At 46.7% G+C, this 14,812-nt stretch overlaps 1 protein-coding gene across 1 annotated transcript in view; it reads right to left on the bottom strand.

Moving 5' to 3' along the window:
* Positions 1-7,712, bottom strand: part of RASGEF1B (RasGEF domain family member 1B) — a 264,461-nt gene extending 256,749 nt beyond the window's left edge. Inside the window, exon 1 of the mRNA XM_083458826.1 lies at positions 7,511-7,712. Within this exon, the coding sequence (XP_083314952.1) occupies positions 7,511-7,579 (69 nt within the window). The 5' untranslated portion in view covers positions 7,580-7,712. The remainder of the gene's footprint in view (positions 1-7,510) is intronic.
* Between the last annotated feature and the right edge of the window lie 7,100 nt (positions 7,713-14,812).

Raw genomic sequence — 14,812 nt, forward strand, 5'->3', positions numbered from 1 at the left:
CAGGGGCTTCTGCAGGGCAGCTTGAACCACTCTTTCAGCGCAAACCTACTATTGCCAAGGTCACCCAGTATCAAACTAGATGTGATGATATCCAGATCTTTGGGTGAATGCAGCTGTTGGCTCAAAGAAAACTTGGATGATTTGCCTTAAGCAAAGCATTTCCTTAAAACAAAAAGAGGAGAAGAGGCAGGAGAACTGGGGTGTGATGCAAAAGATGTGAGGCTCAGGAATGGGAACCTAACCGAGATCCTAGGCTGCATGCACGCCACACCTTTAAGCCACCTTCCCACCCCTAAATAATCCTGGGAGTTGTGGTTCGCAACAGGTGCTGGGAATTAATAGCACTGCGCAGGGTAAGTGTCAGGATTCTTTGGGAGAAGCCATGTGTTTTAAATGTCCAGTATGCACATGGCCTTATTTATTGGAGGTGCCAGGAACCGGACCTGGGGCGTTCGGGCCAAACTACATCTTACACCAAGAGACCCATGTTTAATTCCTCATTTTTATTTCCCTAAATGTGGAGGTGAGGTTGTTGCAAATTTAATCCTCCAGGTATTGTGAGCTAGGGACATACAGTGGTACCTTGGGTTAAGAACTTAATTCGTTCTGGAGGTCCGTTCTTAACCTGAAACTGTTCTTAACCTGAGGTACCACTGTAGCTAATGGAGCCTCCCGCTGCCGCCGTGCAATTTCTGTTCTCATCCTGAAGCAAAGTTCTTAACCCAAGGTACTATTTCTGGGTTAGTGGAGTCTGTAACCTGAAGCATCTGTAACCCAAGGTATCATTGTATAAACCTGTTTCCTCTGTTTCTACTTTCCCAATTTAAATTCACCCCACATCCCGGCTTTTTGGTTCCGTGGTGAGAAAATACAGGTGTGATACACTGGGACCTATATTTTCTCTCCTGCGGATCAAAGTAGCATCTTGAGTTGGGCCATTTAGATTGGGGAAAACAGCAGGGAGGCAAATAGTTAAATGCCCCCCAGCCCTCACGCTGCTTCCCCATTTATACCAGCAGCACACAGGCACACACTCGCAGTTGTATCAAAGTCAGGCTCTCCTGGAGAAACTTCTTGCTGGCCCCTTCTACACTCAAAGCATGTCCTCTGCGGCTGAGCTACAACCCCTCCCCCTACATCCAATCCAAGGGACTATTTTGTATGCCATGAAGCTTTCCCCAGCCCTTCGTCTCCCTCCTGGAAATCCACGATAGTTTTGCAATGGATTTCCCCTGCAAGTGGGATTATTGCTGCTCAGCTATTTCCACTGGCTGCCTATATTTACAGTGAGATTAATGAATCCTTTATTAAAGCCCCTGCTATTGAGATTGAACTTTATTCACGGCAAACTGGGCGGCGTGTAAAGCTATGCATAGTTTTAATTAGTCCATTTCCCTCAGAGGCCTTCGGCTTGAGGTTCGGGGAAGGAATCTGAGTGGCTGTCAATAAATTAAACCATTACATGAATGCAGCAATAGTCCCTTCTCTTTATTCACTGCTGAAAGCTCTATATATAGGACACCTAGAAACCCAAAGTGATTCATCAAAGAGTCCATTATTCTGCAGGAGCTTAGGCTTTTCTGCTTCTCAGTGGGATTCCTGTTTCTTTGAGGGCTGCGTTCAAGGCATAAATTCAACAGATGAAGATGGGGTTCCAGTTCCCTGAAAAACAGAATATATCTCCCATTCCTAAGCTCCCATAAGCCCCTCTGTGTGCCTATTGGGTTTCCCAATAGGAGATTAGGGGAATCTGCCAGTATACTGCTGACCACTGAAGGACTTTCTCCATCTACAGCAGCCATGGGGAATCCTGTGACTCTCCAGAGGTTGCTGGACTCCAGCAGGGCTGTCTTTGGTCTTTCAAATTTCAGCAACACCCTGTGCCAGGCCAAAATTCAGCACACCGCCCTGCCTCTCACCTTCGGTTCTGCTCAGTTCACTATGTCATAGTTGTGTAGCCCTGTGGCTCCCATTAGGCTTGGCACCCAGTGCAGCAGAACTGGTCACACAGTCCTAAATCGACCTCTGACTCCAACTATAATTATATGATTCTAATATCCTATGAAACACCCGTTACTCAAGCTTTAGTTTTTGGTTGAGCTCCTAGGTGACATCATGCCAAAAGTTTCCTCTTTCTCCAAAACTGGAAGCATCATCCCTGGTTAGTTTATTTATTTGCATATATTTATTAAAACATTGGTACGCGGGTGGCACTGTGGGCTAAACCACAGAGCCTAGGACTTGCCGATCAGAAGGTTGGCGGTTCAAATTCCCGCAACGGGGTGAGCTCCTGTTGCTCAGTCCCTGCTCCAAATTCATGCTGGTAGCTTCGAGAACAGTGTCCAATCACCTCGTCCTCTGTCATCCCCTTCTCCTTGTGCCCTCCATCTTTCCCAACATCAGGGTCTTTTCCAGGGAGTCTTCTCTTCTCATGAGGTGGCCAAAGTATTGGAGCTTCAGCTTCAGGATTTGTCCTTCCAGTGACCACTCAGGGCTGATTTCCTTCAGAATGGATAGGTTTGATCTTCTTGCAGTCCATTTGACTCTCAAGAGTCTCCTCCAGCACCATAATTCAAAAGCACCAATTCTTCGGCGATCAGCCTTCTTTATGGTCCAGCTCTCACTGGGCCATAAAGAAGGCTGATTGCCTGAAAATGCCCCATGTCTATTCACGATGGCTATACAGACACCATAAATTTAAAGCACAGATGATCCCTCCCCCCCCCCCCGAAATCCTGGGAGCTATAGTCCACTTTTCACAGGGCTATAATTCCCAGCACCCTCAAACTACAGTTCTCAAGATTCTTGGGAGGTGCTTTAAATGTGCCTTGAATTTCTACCACCCACTTTACTTTACATGTTGGGTGAAGTGAGGTATCTGAGGCGGTAATTAATGGCCTGACAGTTTCATGCATGGGGAGGGTGGGATATGTGATTCAGGATTCCTGGGTCCTAAGCTTTTAAAGCCAGCACTTTGGATTGTGCTTGAAAATGGACACACACACACACACACACACACCAGCTCAGTCTTCCTCTCTGACATCAGAGTCACAAGACTGTACATATCTCAAAATTTGCAGCACTGGATCTAAAACCTGCTGGAAATGTAAAGAAAACAATGGTACATTTTATCAAATGTGGTGGGAATGCAAAAGGGTTAGAAATTGGGAAATGGGAAATGATATATACTGAATTGGAAAAAAATGTTTTAAAAGACTTTCGTTAAGAAGCCAGAAGCATTCCTCCTAGGAATTTTAGATCAAGATTTAAAAAAAGAAAATTGGAAATTATTTATGTATGCAACAACAGCGGCAAGAATTATATTAGCACAAGCTTGGAAGACAGAAGAAATACCAACAAAAGAACAATGGCAAGGGAAACTTATGGAACATGCAGAACTGGCAAAATTAACAGATAAAATACATGAAAAGGATAACAAAGACTTTAAAAGAGAACGGGAACCATTTGCAACATATATGAAGAAACAACATAAAGAATTGGACTCACTGGAAGGGTTTGAATAAACAAACACAATTGTATATAACAAAAGGTAAGATTATATGTATTGGGGAAATAACACGCAGGGCAAGTAATGTGGAAATAAAACAAAATGGGAATATGAGGGAAGTCCAGGGGAGGAGGGGAAATATGGAAAATTGTTAGAGGATGTATACATGGGGAAACCAATAAAAATATTTTTTAAAAAATAAATTTGCAGCACTGGGGGGGGGGGCGGACTCTACATGGTCTGGTGAATCCAAAGATACATTTGAAGCATCAAACACGCATGCAGAGAAGCTAAAGGCCTCTTTCATCCAACACACAAAAGCAATTCCAGACGAAGAAAGTATCAAATGGAATTAGAAGCGCTTGCTAATTCACCCTCTGTTCTTCCCCGAGTACCAAATGCTTCCCGACACTCAACTTGATGATGCTGAAGCCTTTTGTGCTGTCAGATGTAGGCGCTGCCAGAGGAGCCAGCTAATTTTAGACGACCCCAAGAGCTGGTTGGCTGTGCCTGTGCCTTTTGATGGGAATTTTCGGCGGCAGCAAATTGCTCTCGTGGATCTGAAGTGTGCATGGCATGGGATGCCAAAATGTTGCACGGAATATATCTTGAAGTAAAATGACAATAATTAAAAAATGTCCTCCTACACATGTGTCGAATGAAGAAGCAAAAGCTTGCAGTGCTTGAAGTGTTCTTCAGTAGCTTCTGCCATGGCTTGTGAGGCCATCACAGATAAGGCCCTGCTCCTTGCAGACATTGATCTGACCATCGCAGACTATTGAGTTCAAAGCAGCGCGTCATTCGATGATCACATTGTGGTGGGGAAGAGAAGGGTTATCATGGGAGAAGTCATCCCCAAAGGTCTTCTGGACCAAGGGGCTTTATAAGCAAAAGCCCATCACTTTGAATTGTGCTCAGAAACTAATTGGGAGCTAGTATAATTCCTTCACCACAGCTGCTTCATGCTCCCATCAAGTCCCTTGCATCTTTAACTGGATAATGGTACACACGCCCAGCTTTCTCCCACAGCTGAGCATCTGAAACTTCTCATAAAAGTGATTTGCAAAGGAGGCAATTATATCCTTGCCAGCTGCAAAAACCCAGCCTTCACCTGTTGCAATTTTTAAAAAAGTTTTTATTGGGTTTTTTAAAACTAGTTCCCCAAGTAGATTTCTCCCAGCCACAGACCTAATCATCCCATCAGTCTGAAGTCTAGAGGTATATTTTTCTTTCTGTCTTTTAAAGTACAAATTGCTTCCTCCATGGTAGAAGGGGGGGGGGACCTAAATAGGTGGAGTCTTGGAGGGACTGTGCAAATTGCCATCTGAGCATCTGATATATGCTCTGTGCTGTCTGCTGAGAGGAGTAAATTTGCTTCTTCTTATGCCCCCCTCCTTGCATATTTTTCAATAAGCAAATATTACAAAGGCAGAGACATCACCTTGCCAACAAAGGTCCGTATAGTTAAAGCTATGGTTTTCCCAGTAGTGATATATGGAAGTGAGAGCTGGACCATAAAGAAGGCTGATCGCCGAAGAATTGATGCTTTTGAATTATGGTGCTGGAGGAGACTCTTGAGAGTCCTATGGACTGCAAGAAGATCAAACCTATCCATTATGAAGGAAATCAGCCCTGAGTGCTCACTATAAGGACAGATTGTGAAGCTGAGGCTCCAGTACTTTGGCCACCTCATGAGAAGAGAAGACTCCCTGGAAAAGACCCTGATGTTGGGAAAGATGGAGGGCACAAAGAGAAGGGGACGACAGAGGACGAGATGGTTGGATAGTGTTCTCGAAGCTACTAACATTAGTTTGACCAAACTGCGGGAGGCAGTGGAAGACAGGAGTGCCTGGCGTGCTCTGGTCCATGGAGTCACGAAGAGTCGGACACGACTAAACGACTAAACAACAACAACACAAAGGCCCCACAACTCTTCAGAACCCCTTCCTCCGAAAGGAAAATAAACATGGCAGTGCTTGTTAATTGGGTCCTTTCTGGGCTTATATTTTGGGTTCTTACTGTACAAAAACACAGGGCCAACAAAAGATGGGTGCTTCCTGTAAAGCCATTATCTCAAGAGCCTACCAAGGCCTAACTGCACCACAGGTGTGTTTTAGAGCAGCCCAGGTGAGCCATCAGTGAAGCCTGCACGAGCTGAGAGCACATCCTTAAACATCACCCAGAATCCCTTGCAGTGGATTCCCAGGTTCCCCGGTGCAGAGAGCTAGAAAATCAGTGGCTTAAGGCTTCTGTCCCAGGAACTCAGCCCAGTGTGTCTTCCAAGAAAAGGTCCTTAGCACTGGGCTGCTATAATATTCCTCCCTGCCTCCACTTTGTATTCAAATTTCTGCTGACAAAGAGCTGAGGACAGCACAAAATACACTGGGCTTAATCTTTACTTTTGCCATAAATCGTGCTTATTGCTCACTGCCTTCCTGTCATTGTTGGCTGCAAGTTGCCTGGGCTGGACTGGCTGGAGGTGGCATGATCCCAAACATGGGGCCAAAACTCCATACTATGGGTGGATTTACTGTATATCTGTGTATCTCCTTTCCGCAGGGAGACGTAAGTGGGAGTGGCCTCTTTTGAGCCTCACCACAACCCAGTGAGGTAGGTTAACCTGAGAGACAGTGACAGAGCCAAGGCCATACCAGGTGGAGCAGGGATAGCTCAGGGATGAGACTCTTGATCTCAGGGTCGTGGGTTTGAGCCCCGTGTTGGGCCAAAGATTCCTGCATTGCAAGGGGTTGGACTAGATGATCCTTGTGGTCCCTTCTAAGTCTACAATTCTATGAAACACAGGGATTCCTTGCCCATATCCAGCATTATTGGGAGGGAGCGCCATAACTCAGTGGCAAAGCATCCATTCTGGCATCTCCCTGGCATCTCCAGGTAAGGCTTGGAGAGAGCTTTGACTAAAATCCTGGAGAGACACCACCAATCAGTGGGTCCCCAGATGTTGTTGGACTACAACTCCCATCATCCCTGAGTGCTGGCCTTGCTAGCTAGGGGTGATGGGAGTTGTAGTTCAACAGCATCTGGGGACCCACAGGTTGAGAAAGGCTGGTTTAGACAGTACCGAGCAAGATAGACCGGGACAACACAGCTTCCTGTGCTCCTGCGTACGCGTATCAATCTACACATTCCAACTTTAGAAGTCGTGCCGTCTAAGCAAGACGGAACCTCGCCAAAAGATGCAAAAACCAGCTTTCAAACTCCTAAATACAATGCACAGGAGCTGAGCCAAAGTTGGCCAAAGTCATCTCAGCTTCTTATTTGCGAGAATCACCTTGCATCGCTGATACTTAGAAAGCACACACGAGTCTGCAACCTTTTTTCCCCTCTGTCGTTTTCCAGCTCCACCACAGTTGAAATACACCTTCTTCATTCACATTCTGGACCTTGTGTTCCCCTCTACACACACACACTTGCATTTGACAGTTTACTGGAAGTCACTTTCTAGTTCAAGTGCAATTTCCTTTGGGGAATCAACAGAGGATGCAGACTTTACACCAAGAACCTCTTCCTAGACTAACAAGTACCCTGGCTCCTTTCTCCACCCGCCCGCCTGCCCCCCCCCCCCCACCGCAGCAGGATGATTTCAGTCCTCCAGAGAAGCAGTCAGGAAATATCCCTGCTTGGGGAAAAGCTACAGATATCCCCAGCATGTGCTGCGGATGTCAAGAGGGTGCAATTAAACTCCAGTCAACTGACAGCTAACGCACTGATGTGTCAAGTAGAAGTCAGTTCTGCTCTTGCGTTGGAGAACCACAGGTGGGTCCATCTCCTCCACAACCACCACCACCCTTCTTTTTACCCCACCCAGAAAGCAGGCTGGCTAGCACTTGGAGGGGTGGGGGTGGCTGTGATGACCGAGGAGCCCTGATCTGGCCAAAGGACCATTGAGGCATTTAAAAGAAGCAAGCAAGCACAAATGCAACAAGGATATCATCAGATTTTTTTAGCTTGCACCTGCACCCTGCAAAGCCCCCTGGCGCTTACCTCGAACATGGGGGAGTGTCCCTTGCCCGGCAATGTGCAGCCCAGAAGCACCGCGAGAAACTTTGCCATATACAAGCAGAGAGGAAGGGTTTTCGCCCAGAGATCTTGTTGACACTGTGCCAGGTAGAATATCCTTTGAAGGCGTAGCAGCAGCAGCAGCGGCGGCAGAGAAAGAGAGGTGCTTCCTTAAAGCCAAGCCCTGGCCATTCCTTCCAAGAGAGAGAGGGTCTTGTTTATCCAAGCTCTTCCTGCCCCACCATTGTGCCAAGGAGATGGTGCGATGGTGCGGAGGATCCCCTCCTGACTCGCCCAGGTCTGAAGCAGCCTGAATTTGCGAGAGGTAAGGCGAGAATTGGACAGATCCACGGCAAAAGAGGGGACCAGAGCTGTGTGATGCTTGCTTCCAGCCTTTCCCAGCAAATGTCACTATTACTACAGTGAAAAGGGGGAAGGGCCCCGCAAGGGGGAGGCAAGAGGGACAACGGTTGCAGCGCATGAAACGGCTGGGAGGGGGAAGGAAAAAGGCATCGCCTTCTGCATCACTGGGTGGTTTGAGAGGAAAGGGGGAGCGCAGGATCGGAGCTGCGCCAAACTGTCTGTTCGCAACAAGAGCCGAAAAGGCTAGCAAAGGAAACTGTTTCAGATCTAAAGTAGGATCTTTGCACATCAATTTCCAGGCTGGCTAGGGGTGTGCAAGCCAGATCGTTTCTGGTCCCAGAGCAATGTATGTAGATTGGGCACCTCTGCCGCCATTGCACACACACTCAAAATGAAAACATTTGTGTTACGTGCGAATTTGCGTTCTGTTTTGCAAGTGGGGTGAAGGTTCCCTTCCCTCAAAAAAGAAAAAGAAAAACTCAGGGGGCCCAGCACAAGTAAAATAAATAGAATGTCAGTAGAACTTTTCCCCATAACATTGTTTCCATATTAGAAAGGGCTTAATCGGTTGAATTTCTGCCTGCCGCACAGCTGTTAAGAGCCCTACTGTTCCCCAGCGCCAATGCTAAACCTTGTAAAAGAACTCAAGTTACAGATACAGGTAGGTAGCCCTGTTGGTCTGCTGTAGTCGAAACAAAATAAAAACATTCCTTCCAGTAGCACCTTAAGGTAAAGGTGACCATTAGGTCCAGTCATGACCGACTCTGGGGTTGCGGCACTCATCTCGCTTTACTGGATGAGGGAGCCGGTGTACAGCTTCCGGGTCATGTGGCCAGCATGACTAAGCTGCTTCTGGAAAACCAGAGCAGCGCATGGAAACGCCATTTACCTTCCCACCGGAGCGGTACCTATTTATCTACTTGCACTTTGACGTGCTTTCAAACTGCTAGGTTGGCAGGAGCAGGGACTGAGCAACGGGAGCTTACCCCATCGTGGGGATTCGAACTGCCGACCTTCTGATCGGCAAGTCCTAGGCTCTGTGGTTTAACCCACAGCACCACCCGCGTCCCTTAGTAGCACCTTAGAGACCAACTAAGTTTTTTATTGGTATGAGCTCATACCAATAACAAACTTCGTTGGTCTCTAAGGTGCTACTGGAAGGAATTTTTTTATTTTGTTTCAAGTTACAGAGATGGCGAGCCAGTTACCACAGACCTTTCGACGGTTGATCTAAGTCTGGCAATGCTACGCTTGGAGCAGGACCTGACATGTGATTTCAGATGGGAAGTGGCTGGGTTGTCCGAAGAGATATAGGATTTGCAGCAACCGGGGTCCACTCTTGGATAAAGTCAAGGTTAAATTTTTTAAAAGCAAACAGCAGTGTGTTCCAGACACAAACGCTGTGGTTATTTATTATTTATTCCTCATAAAATAAGTACAGCAATGCAATCAGCACAGGTCAAACCACCACTTTTTCCTCTCCAAAGGGAGTTGAACCTGTGACTTGACGTTTAAGTGTTTATACCAGCAACAACAGAGACCAAAGGAAAGCAAAAACAGCCAGAGCCACATATTGCAGTCGGTCGTAGTGGCTTCCGAGAGGGAGGAGAATCTTGCCTTTTTGCTTCGCAAGAATTCTAGCAATCCAGAAGTCTGGCATAAATTGCCCTGTTGTCTGTTGATCCCTTCCCCTTGCTCAGCCTTGGCTTCTGTACTACACACATGACACCCACGACACAGAAGAAGTGGGGAACTTGTGGCCTGCATTTCCCACCAGCCCCAACCAGCATGGCCAGTGGGCAGGGATGATGTCGATTGCAGACTAGAGGGCATTGCAGAGGGCTGGACTAGATGACCCTTGAAGTTCCTTCCAACTCTGCCATTCTAGTATTCTAGGTTCCCTACTCCTGGTAGACAAGGCCAGCCCAAGACTTTTTTTCTGCTGTGTGTGAAGGATGAAGTGTGGCCTTCCCTATTCCAAATACAGAAGATGACGGGATTGGCAGCTGACCCATAATAATATATATATCTTCTGTTTTACAATTTAAAGTACTCGTTTTTACATCCTTAAGATATCAGTGACTTCCCTTCTTTTCTTTCCCTGGTTCATTTTGCATAGCATAAATCCCTGCATATTTTACAGAAACTATACCATTCAGTATTCCATTACTACATCCATCAAAACTGATTTACACTGTTGAATTTATCTTACTGCTGCCAGCGTTTTCAGGGTGGAAAACAGGAACAGCTGGTATGCGGGAAAAGAGGGAGATCCCCACCGCGCCTGCGTTAAATAGGGCAGGCCATGCCCCCAGAGCCAGCCGATTGGCTGGCCAGGGGAAGACATGCCCGGGGATTCCCCCAATCGCGCAGGGGCTGTGACGCCTGCAATCCCACCTCCTCTGCAGGGTGGAAGTGGCTTTGCCAGGAGTTAGACTAGATGGGCCTTGGGCCTTCTGTGAGTCTGTTATTCTACAGAGGCAGACAGCTCAGGCTCAAAACAAGCACGAATCACTGTTGCTGGAGCACCAGCTCAGGAAGATTGGAGCAGGCAAGAGGAGTTCAGGAAGAAAGGGGGTTGGACTAGATGACCCTTGGGCTCCCTTCCAACTCTATGGTCAGGCATAGGCAAACTCGGCTCTCCAGATGCTTTGGGACTACAGTTCCCATCATCCCTGACCACTGTTAGCTAGGGATGATGGGAGTTGTAGTCCCAAAACATCTGGAGGGCCCAGTTTGCCTATGCCTGTCTATGATTCTATGAAAGCCCTGTCTGCCTTGCAGCACTGGCCACATGAGGAGGCTGCCTCACCTTGCCTAATGATAGAGCTGGCCCCATCCATACACCCAGCTGTGCAAATGAAAAGAAAGCAAACCTGGAGCCCTGATCTCTTGCCTCTGAGTGGGGAAATCGTCCTTTACCTCTACAAATACCGGTGATGTTAATAAGCCTCCGAAGTTAAAAAAGAAAATAACATCCCTTCTCTAATTTCCTCCAGCGTTATAATGCTGATTTAGATAGTACTTTGCAGCTTCAAAGCACTTTACGGGTATTAACTAATTAAACCTCTCACCACCCCTCTGCGGTAGGTAATGTGTGTTGAAAGGAATAATTTGAACTATTCTGACACATTGATAGCTTCTAAATTAACTACTCAGGGAAAGGGATGTAGGCAGTATTGGGCTGATAGCGGCACAACTGACAATGAATGATGGGGGGTGGGAGAAAGAGAAATTTAACATGAATTTTATAAGGCTGTGGTAAAGAATTACCCAGAGGATTCCAGCCACTCATCTCTCCATCCAAAAGCAAAGGGCAGGACAGAAAACATGGGCATTTTTTAAAAAAGATATGAGCCCTACAATAACTTCCCTAGAAGGGGAGTTTTATTAAGAAAGAGAAAGATTAACCTACTGAAGATATTACAGCTCCTTGAAGATACTATAATTTGCTGAAGAAACCTAACATTAATGAATGGTACAGAGAGGGCCACTGGCATTCTACAATTTGAAATTTTTGGTCCATAACACAAGGAAAAATCCTCTTTGGACTAATGGCTTTCTTTTATGAGTCTCAGTTAATTAAAAAAATACTTGATTAATCACCTGCCTTTCAGCAGGTTAATTTGAACAAATCTGCATATCACCAGAATCTCAAATTAGGTGAGTGTCTTTGAAGGTACTGAAGGGAATATGACATAACTTCCCGTTTGTGAAATAAATGCTACTCTAATGGTTTCAGGATTTGAATTGGACCAAGGACTGAACAGCTTCAAATCTCTACTCAGCCATGAAGATCCGTGGGTGATCTTGGACCAAGCACCATGTTTCACCTGACCTACCCCACAGGGCCGTTGTGAGGATAAAATAGGGAAGCAGAGAAAGAAACACGTGTGTCACCTTCAGCTCCTTGAAGGAAGAATATAAATGCAACAAATAAATCTTTAATGTTTTTTCTTTCATTGGTGTTGGTGTTGACCTTTAAAGCCCTAAACGGCCTCGGCCCAGTACACCTGAAGGAAGGTCTCCACCCCCATTGTTCTGCCTGGACACTGAGGTCCAGCTCTGAGGGCCTTCTGGCGGTTCCCTCACTGCAAGAAGCAAAGCTACAGGGAACCAGGCAGAGGGCCTTCTCAGTAGTGGCGCCCGCCCTGTGGAACGCCCTCCCATCAGATGTCAATGAGATAAACAACTACCTGACATTTAGAAGACATCTGAAGGCAGCCCTGTTCAGGGAAGTTTTTAATGTGTGACATTTTAATGTATTTTTAATCTTTGTTGGGAGCTGCCCAGAGTGGCTGGAGAAACCCAGCCAGGTGGGCAGGGTACAAATAATAAATTGTTGCTGTTGTCGTTATTGTTTAGTCATTTAGTCGTGTCCGACTCTTCGTGACCCCATGGACCAGAGCACGCCAGGCACTCCTGTCTCCCACTGCCTCCTGCAGTTTGGTCAAACTTATGCTGGTATTATTATTATTATTATTATTATTATTATTATTATTATTATTCCACACCAATACCAAAAACAATCTAAAAATATTATGGAGGTGGGAAATATAAACTGCAAAAAGACTTTTCCCCTTAAGGATATTCCAGACCCTTCCTTGAATAAACACATATTGCAAAGTAACCACATCTTTGAGGTATTCTCTCTCTCTCTCTCTCTCTCTCTCTCTCTCTCTCTCTCTCATACAGTGGAAACAAAATCCTGCAGCATTGCCTCTGGGCTTCACAACAAAGAACAGCTATGTGAACTATCTGCCATAAGAGAAGATAGCATGATTATGCAGCTACTGTAATTCTGAAGGTCTGCTTTAAATGATGGCCAGCTAACAGATGCATGCGCCACAAGCAACTAAACGAGTGCCTTATTCTTGACAGGCACAGCAGAAGTCGGCGGCTTCACCCCCTGCCAGGCAACACCTTGCTTTCCCCTTCACCGCCCCAGCAGGTAGTAAGAGGAAAGACGCAGACGGTGGCACGGTTTTTGCTCTGACCTACAAACCGTGCCAGTGGCGAAGCAGGTCGTAAACTCTGTGGCTGCCAGACCCACCTGGCCCTTATGCCGTTGAGAACAAAAGGAGGGATTCAGACCAGCCAGGAATCTTGGCCTAGAAATACAGGAGTCAAAGAATAACATTTCAACTACTCATCCCATCCGTTACTGTATTATTATTTATAATAATACCCCGCCCATCTGGCTGGGTTTCCCCAACCACTCTGGGCGGCTTTCAACAAAATATTAAAATACTGTAATACATCAAACATTAAAAGCTTCCCTAAACAGGGCTGCCTTCAGATGTCTTCTAAAAGTATGGTAGTTGTTGTTCTCTTTGGCATCTGGTGGGAGGGCGTTCCACGAGGCGGGTGCCACTACCGAGAAGGCCCTCTGCCTGGTTCCCTGTAACTTGGCTTCTTGCAGTGAGGGAACCGCCAGAAGGCCCTCGGCACTGGACCTCAGTGTCCAAGCAGAGCAGTAGAGGTGGAGACACTCCTTCAGATAGTAAAGAATAGTATTATGCCATAGACAGACACTAGGGGTTGCCACCCCTGCTTATTCCTGCTTGAGCTGGAATATATATACCATATTTTTCCATGTATAACACGCCCCCTGCTTGAGATTTTTTTGGGGGAAAGGTTGGTGGAATCCTCATGGGGCCACCCCTGACCAGAAGCTGCAGTTAGTGCAAAATACATTATTTTTCCGTGTAGAAGACGCCCCCATGTATAAGACGACCCCTGTTTTTTAAAACCCAGAATTAAGAAATTAAGCTGTTTAGGTTTGGGGGTGGGCTGGGGGGGTCACTTCAGCCAATCGCTCACCTGCCTGCCCACCACTGTCAATCGCTTGCCACAGCCACTGCTGATTGCACACCGCGCCGCAGGCGCCAATTGTCTGCCCACTCGCTGCCACCAACAGCACAGCCGCCCACTTGCTGCAGCTGCCAATCGCCTGCCTGCCTCGCCACAGCCACCAGGCGCCTGCCCAATTGCCGCAGCCACAGCCAATCGCCAGCAGGCCTTGCCGCAGCCACCAATCACCCGCCCAATCGCTGCTGCCAATCTCCTGCTTGCTGCTGCCATTAATCAGACATCCCCCCTCTGCATTCACTATCCGTTTATGAGACGACACCCAATTCTTCCCAAAAACTTTTTTGCAAAAAGCACCATCGTATACACGGAAAAATACGGTACAGCAGCTTGATGGCTCAATGGGCAGAATAGCACCATTGTTTTACAGTGGTACCTCGGTTCTCAAACAAAATCTATTCCGGAAGCTTGTTCAGCTTCCGAAACATCTGAAAACCAAGGTGCGGCTTCGCATTGGTTGCAAGAGCTTCTTGCCCTCAGCAGAAGCTGCGTCACACGTTCGGGTTCCAAAAAGCATTCGGAAATGGGAGCACTTCCGGGTTTTTGGCGTTTGAGAACCGAAACGTACAACAACAGAGGAGTTTGGGAACCGAGGGCTCACTGTATTCTAATTCTTCCTTCCCAGCTTGAATTCAGCCATTTTTAAATGTGGAGCCGTTCTCTGTCACTGTGCAGAAAAAGCCACCCAGTCCAGAAAGCGCTGAAAGCAAGCAGCACTGACAAAAGAAGGATATTCCTGAATCTTCCTTTGTGTCCTTGGCTTGAATTCCTCTTCGAACATTCTCAGCGTTAACCTCCCTGTGCTTGATGTCATAGGAGAGGTGTGGTCTTCTTCGCTCCAAGCAACCTGAGGGACCAATTTCAGGTCACAACCACAATTTAAGCAAATCTGATGCTCATTTAACCCATGTGGCTTTCCCCAAAGAATCCTGGGAACTGTAGTTTACCGCTTCCCAGAACTACAGTTCCCAGTATCTTCAAGTGGTACTTAAGAACTTAATTCATTCTGGAGGTCCGTTCTAAACCTGAAACTGTTCTTAACCTGAGGTACCA

Source organism: Podarcis liolepis (assembly GCF_965112155.1).
Source record: "Podarcis liolepis genome assembly, chromosome: 9".
In the NCBI taxonomy this organism is placed as follows: domain Eukaryota; kingdom Metazoa; phylum Chordata; class Lepidosauria; order Squamata; family Lacertidae; genus Podarcis; species Podarcis liolepis.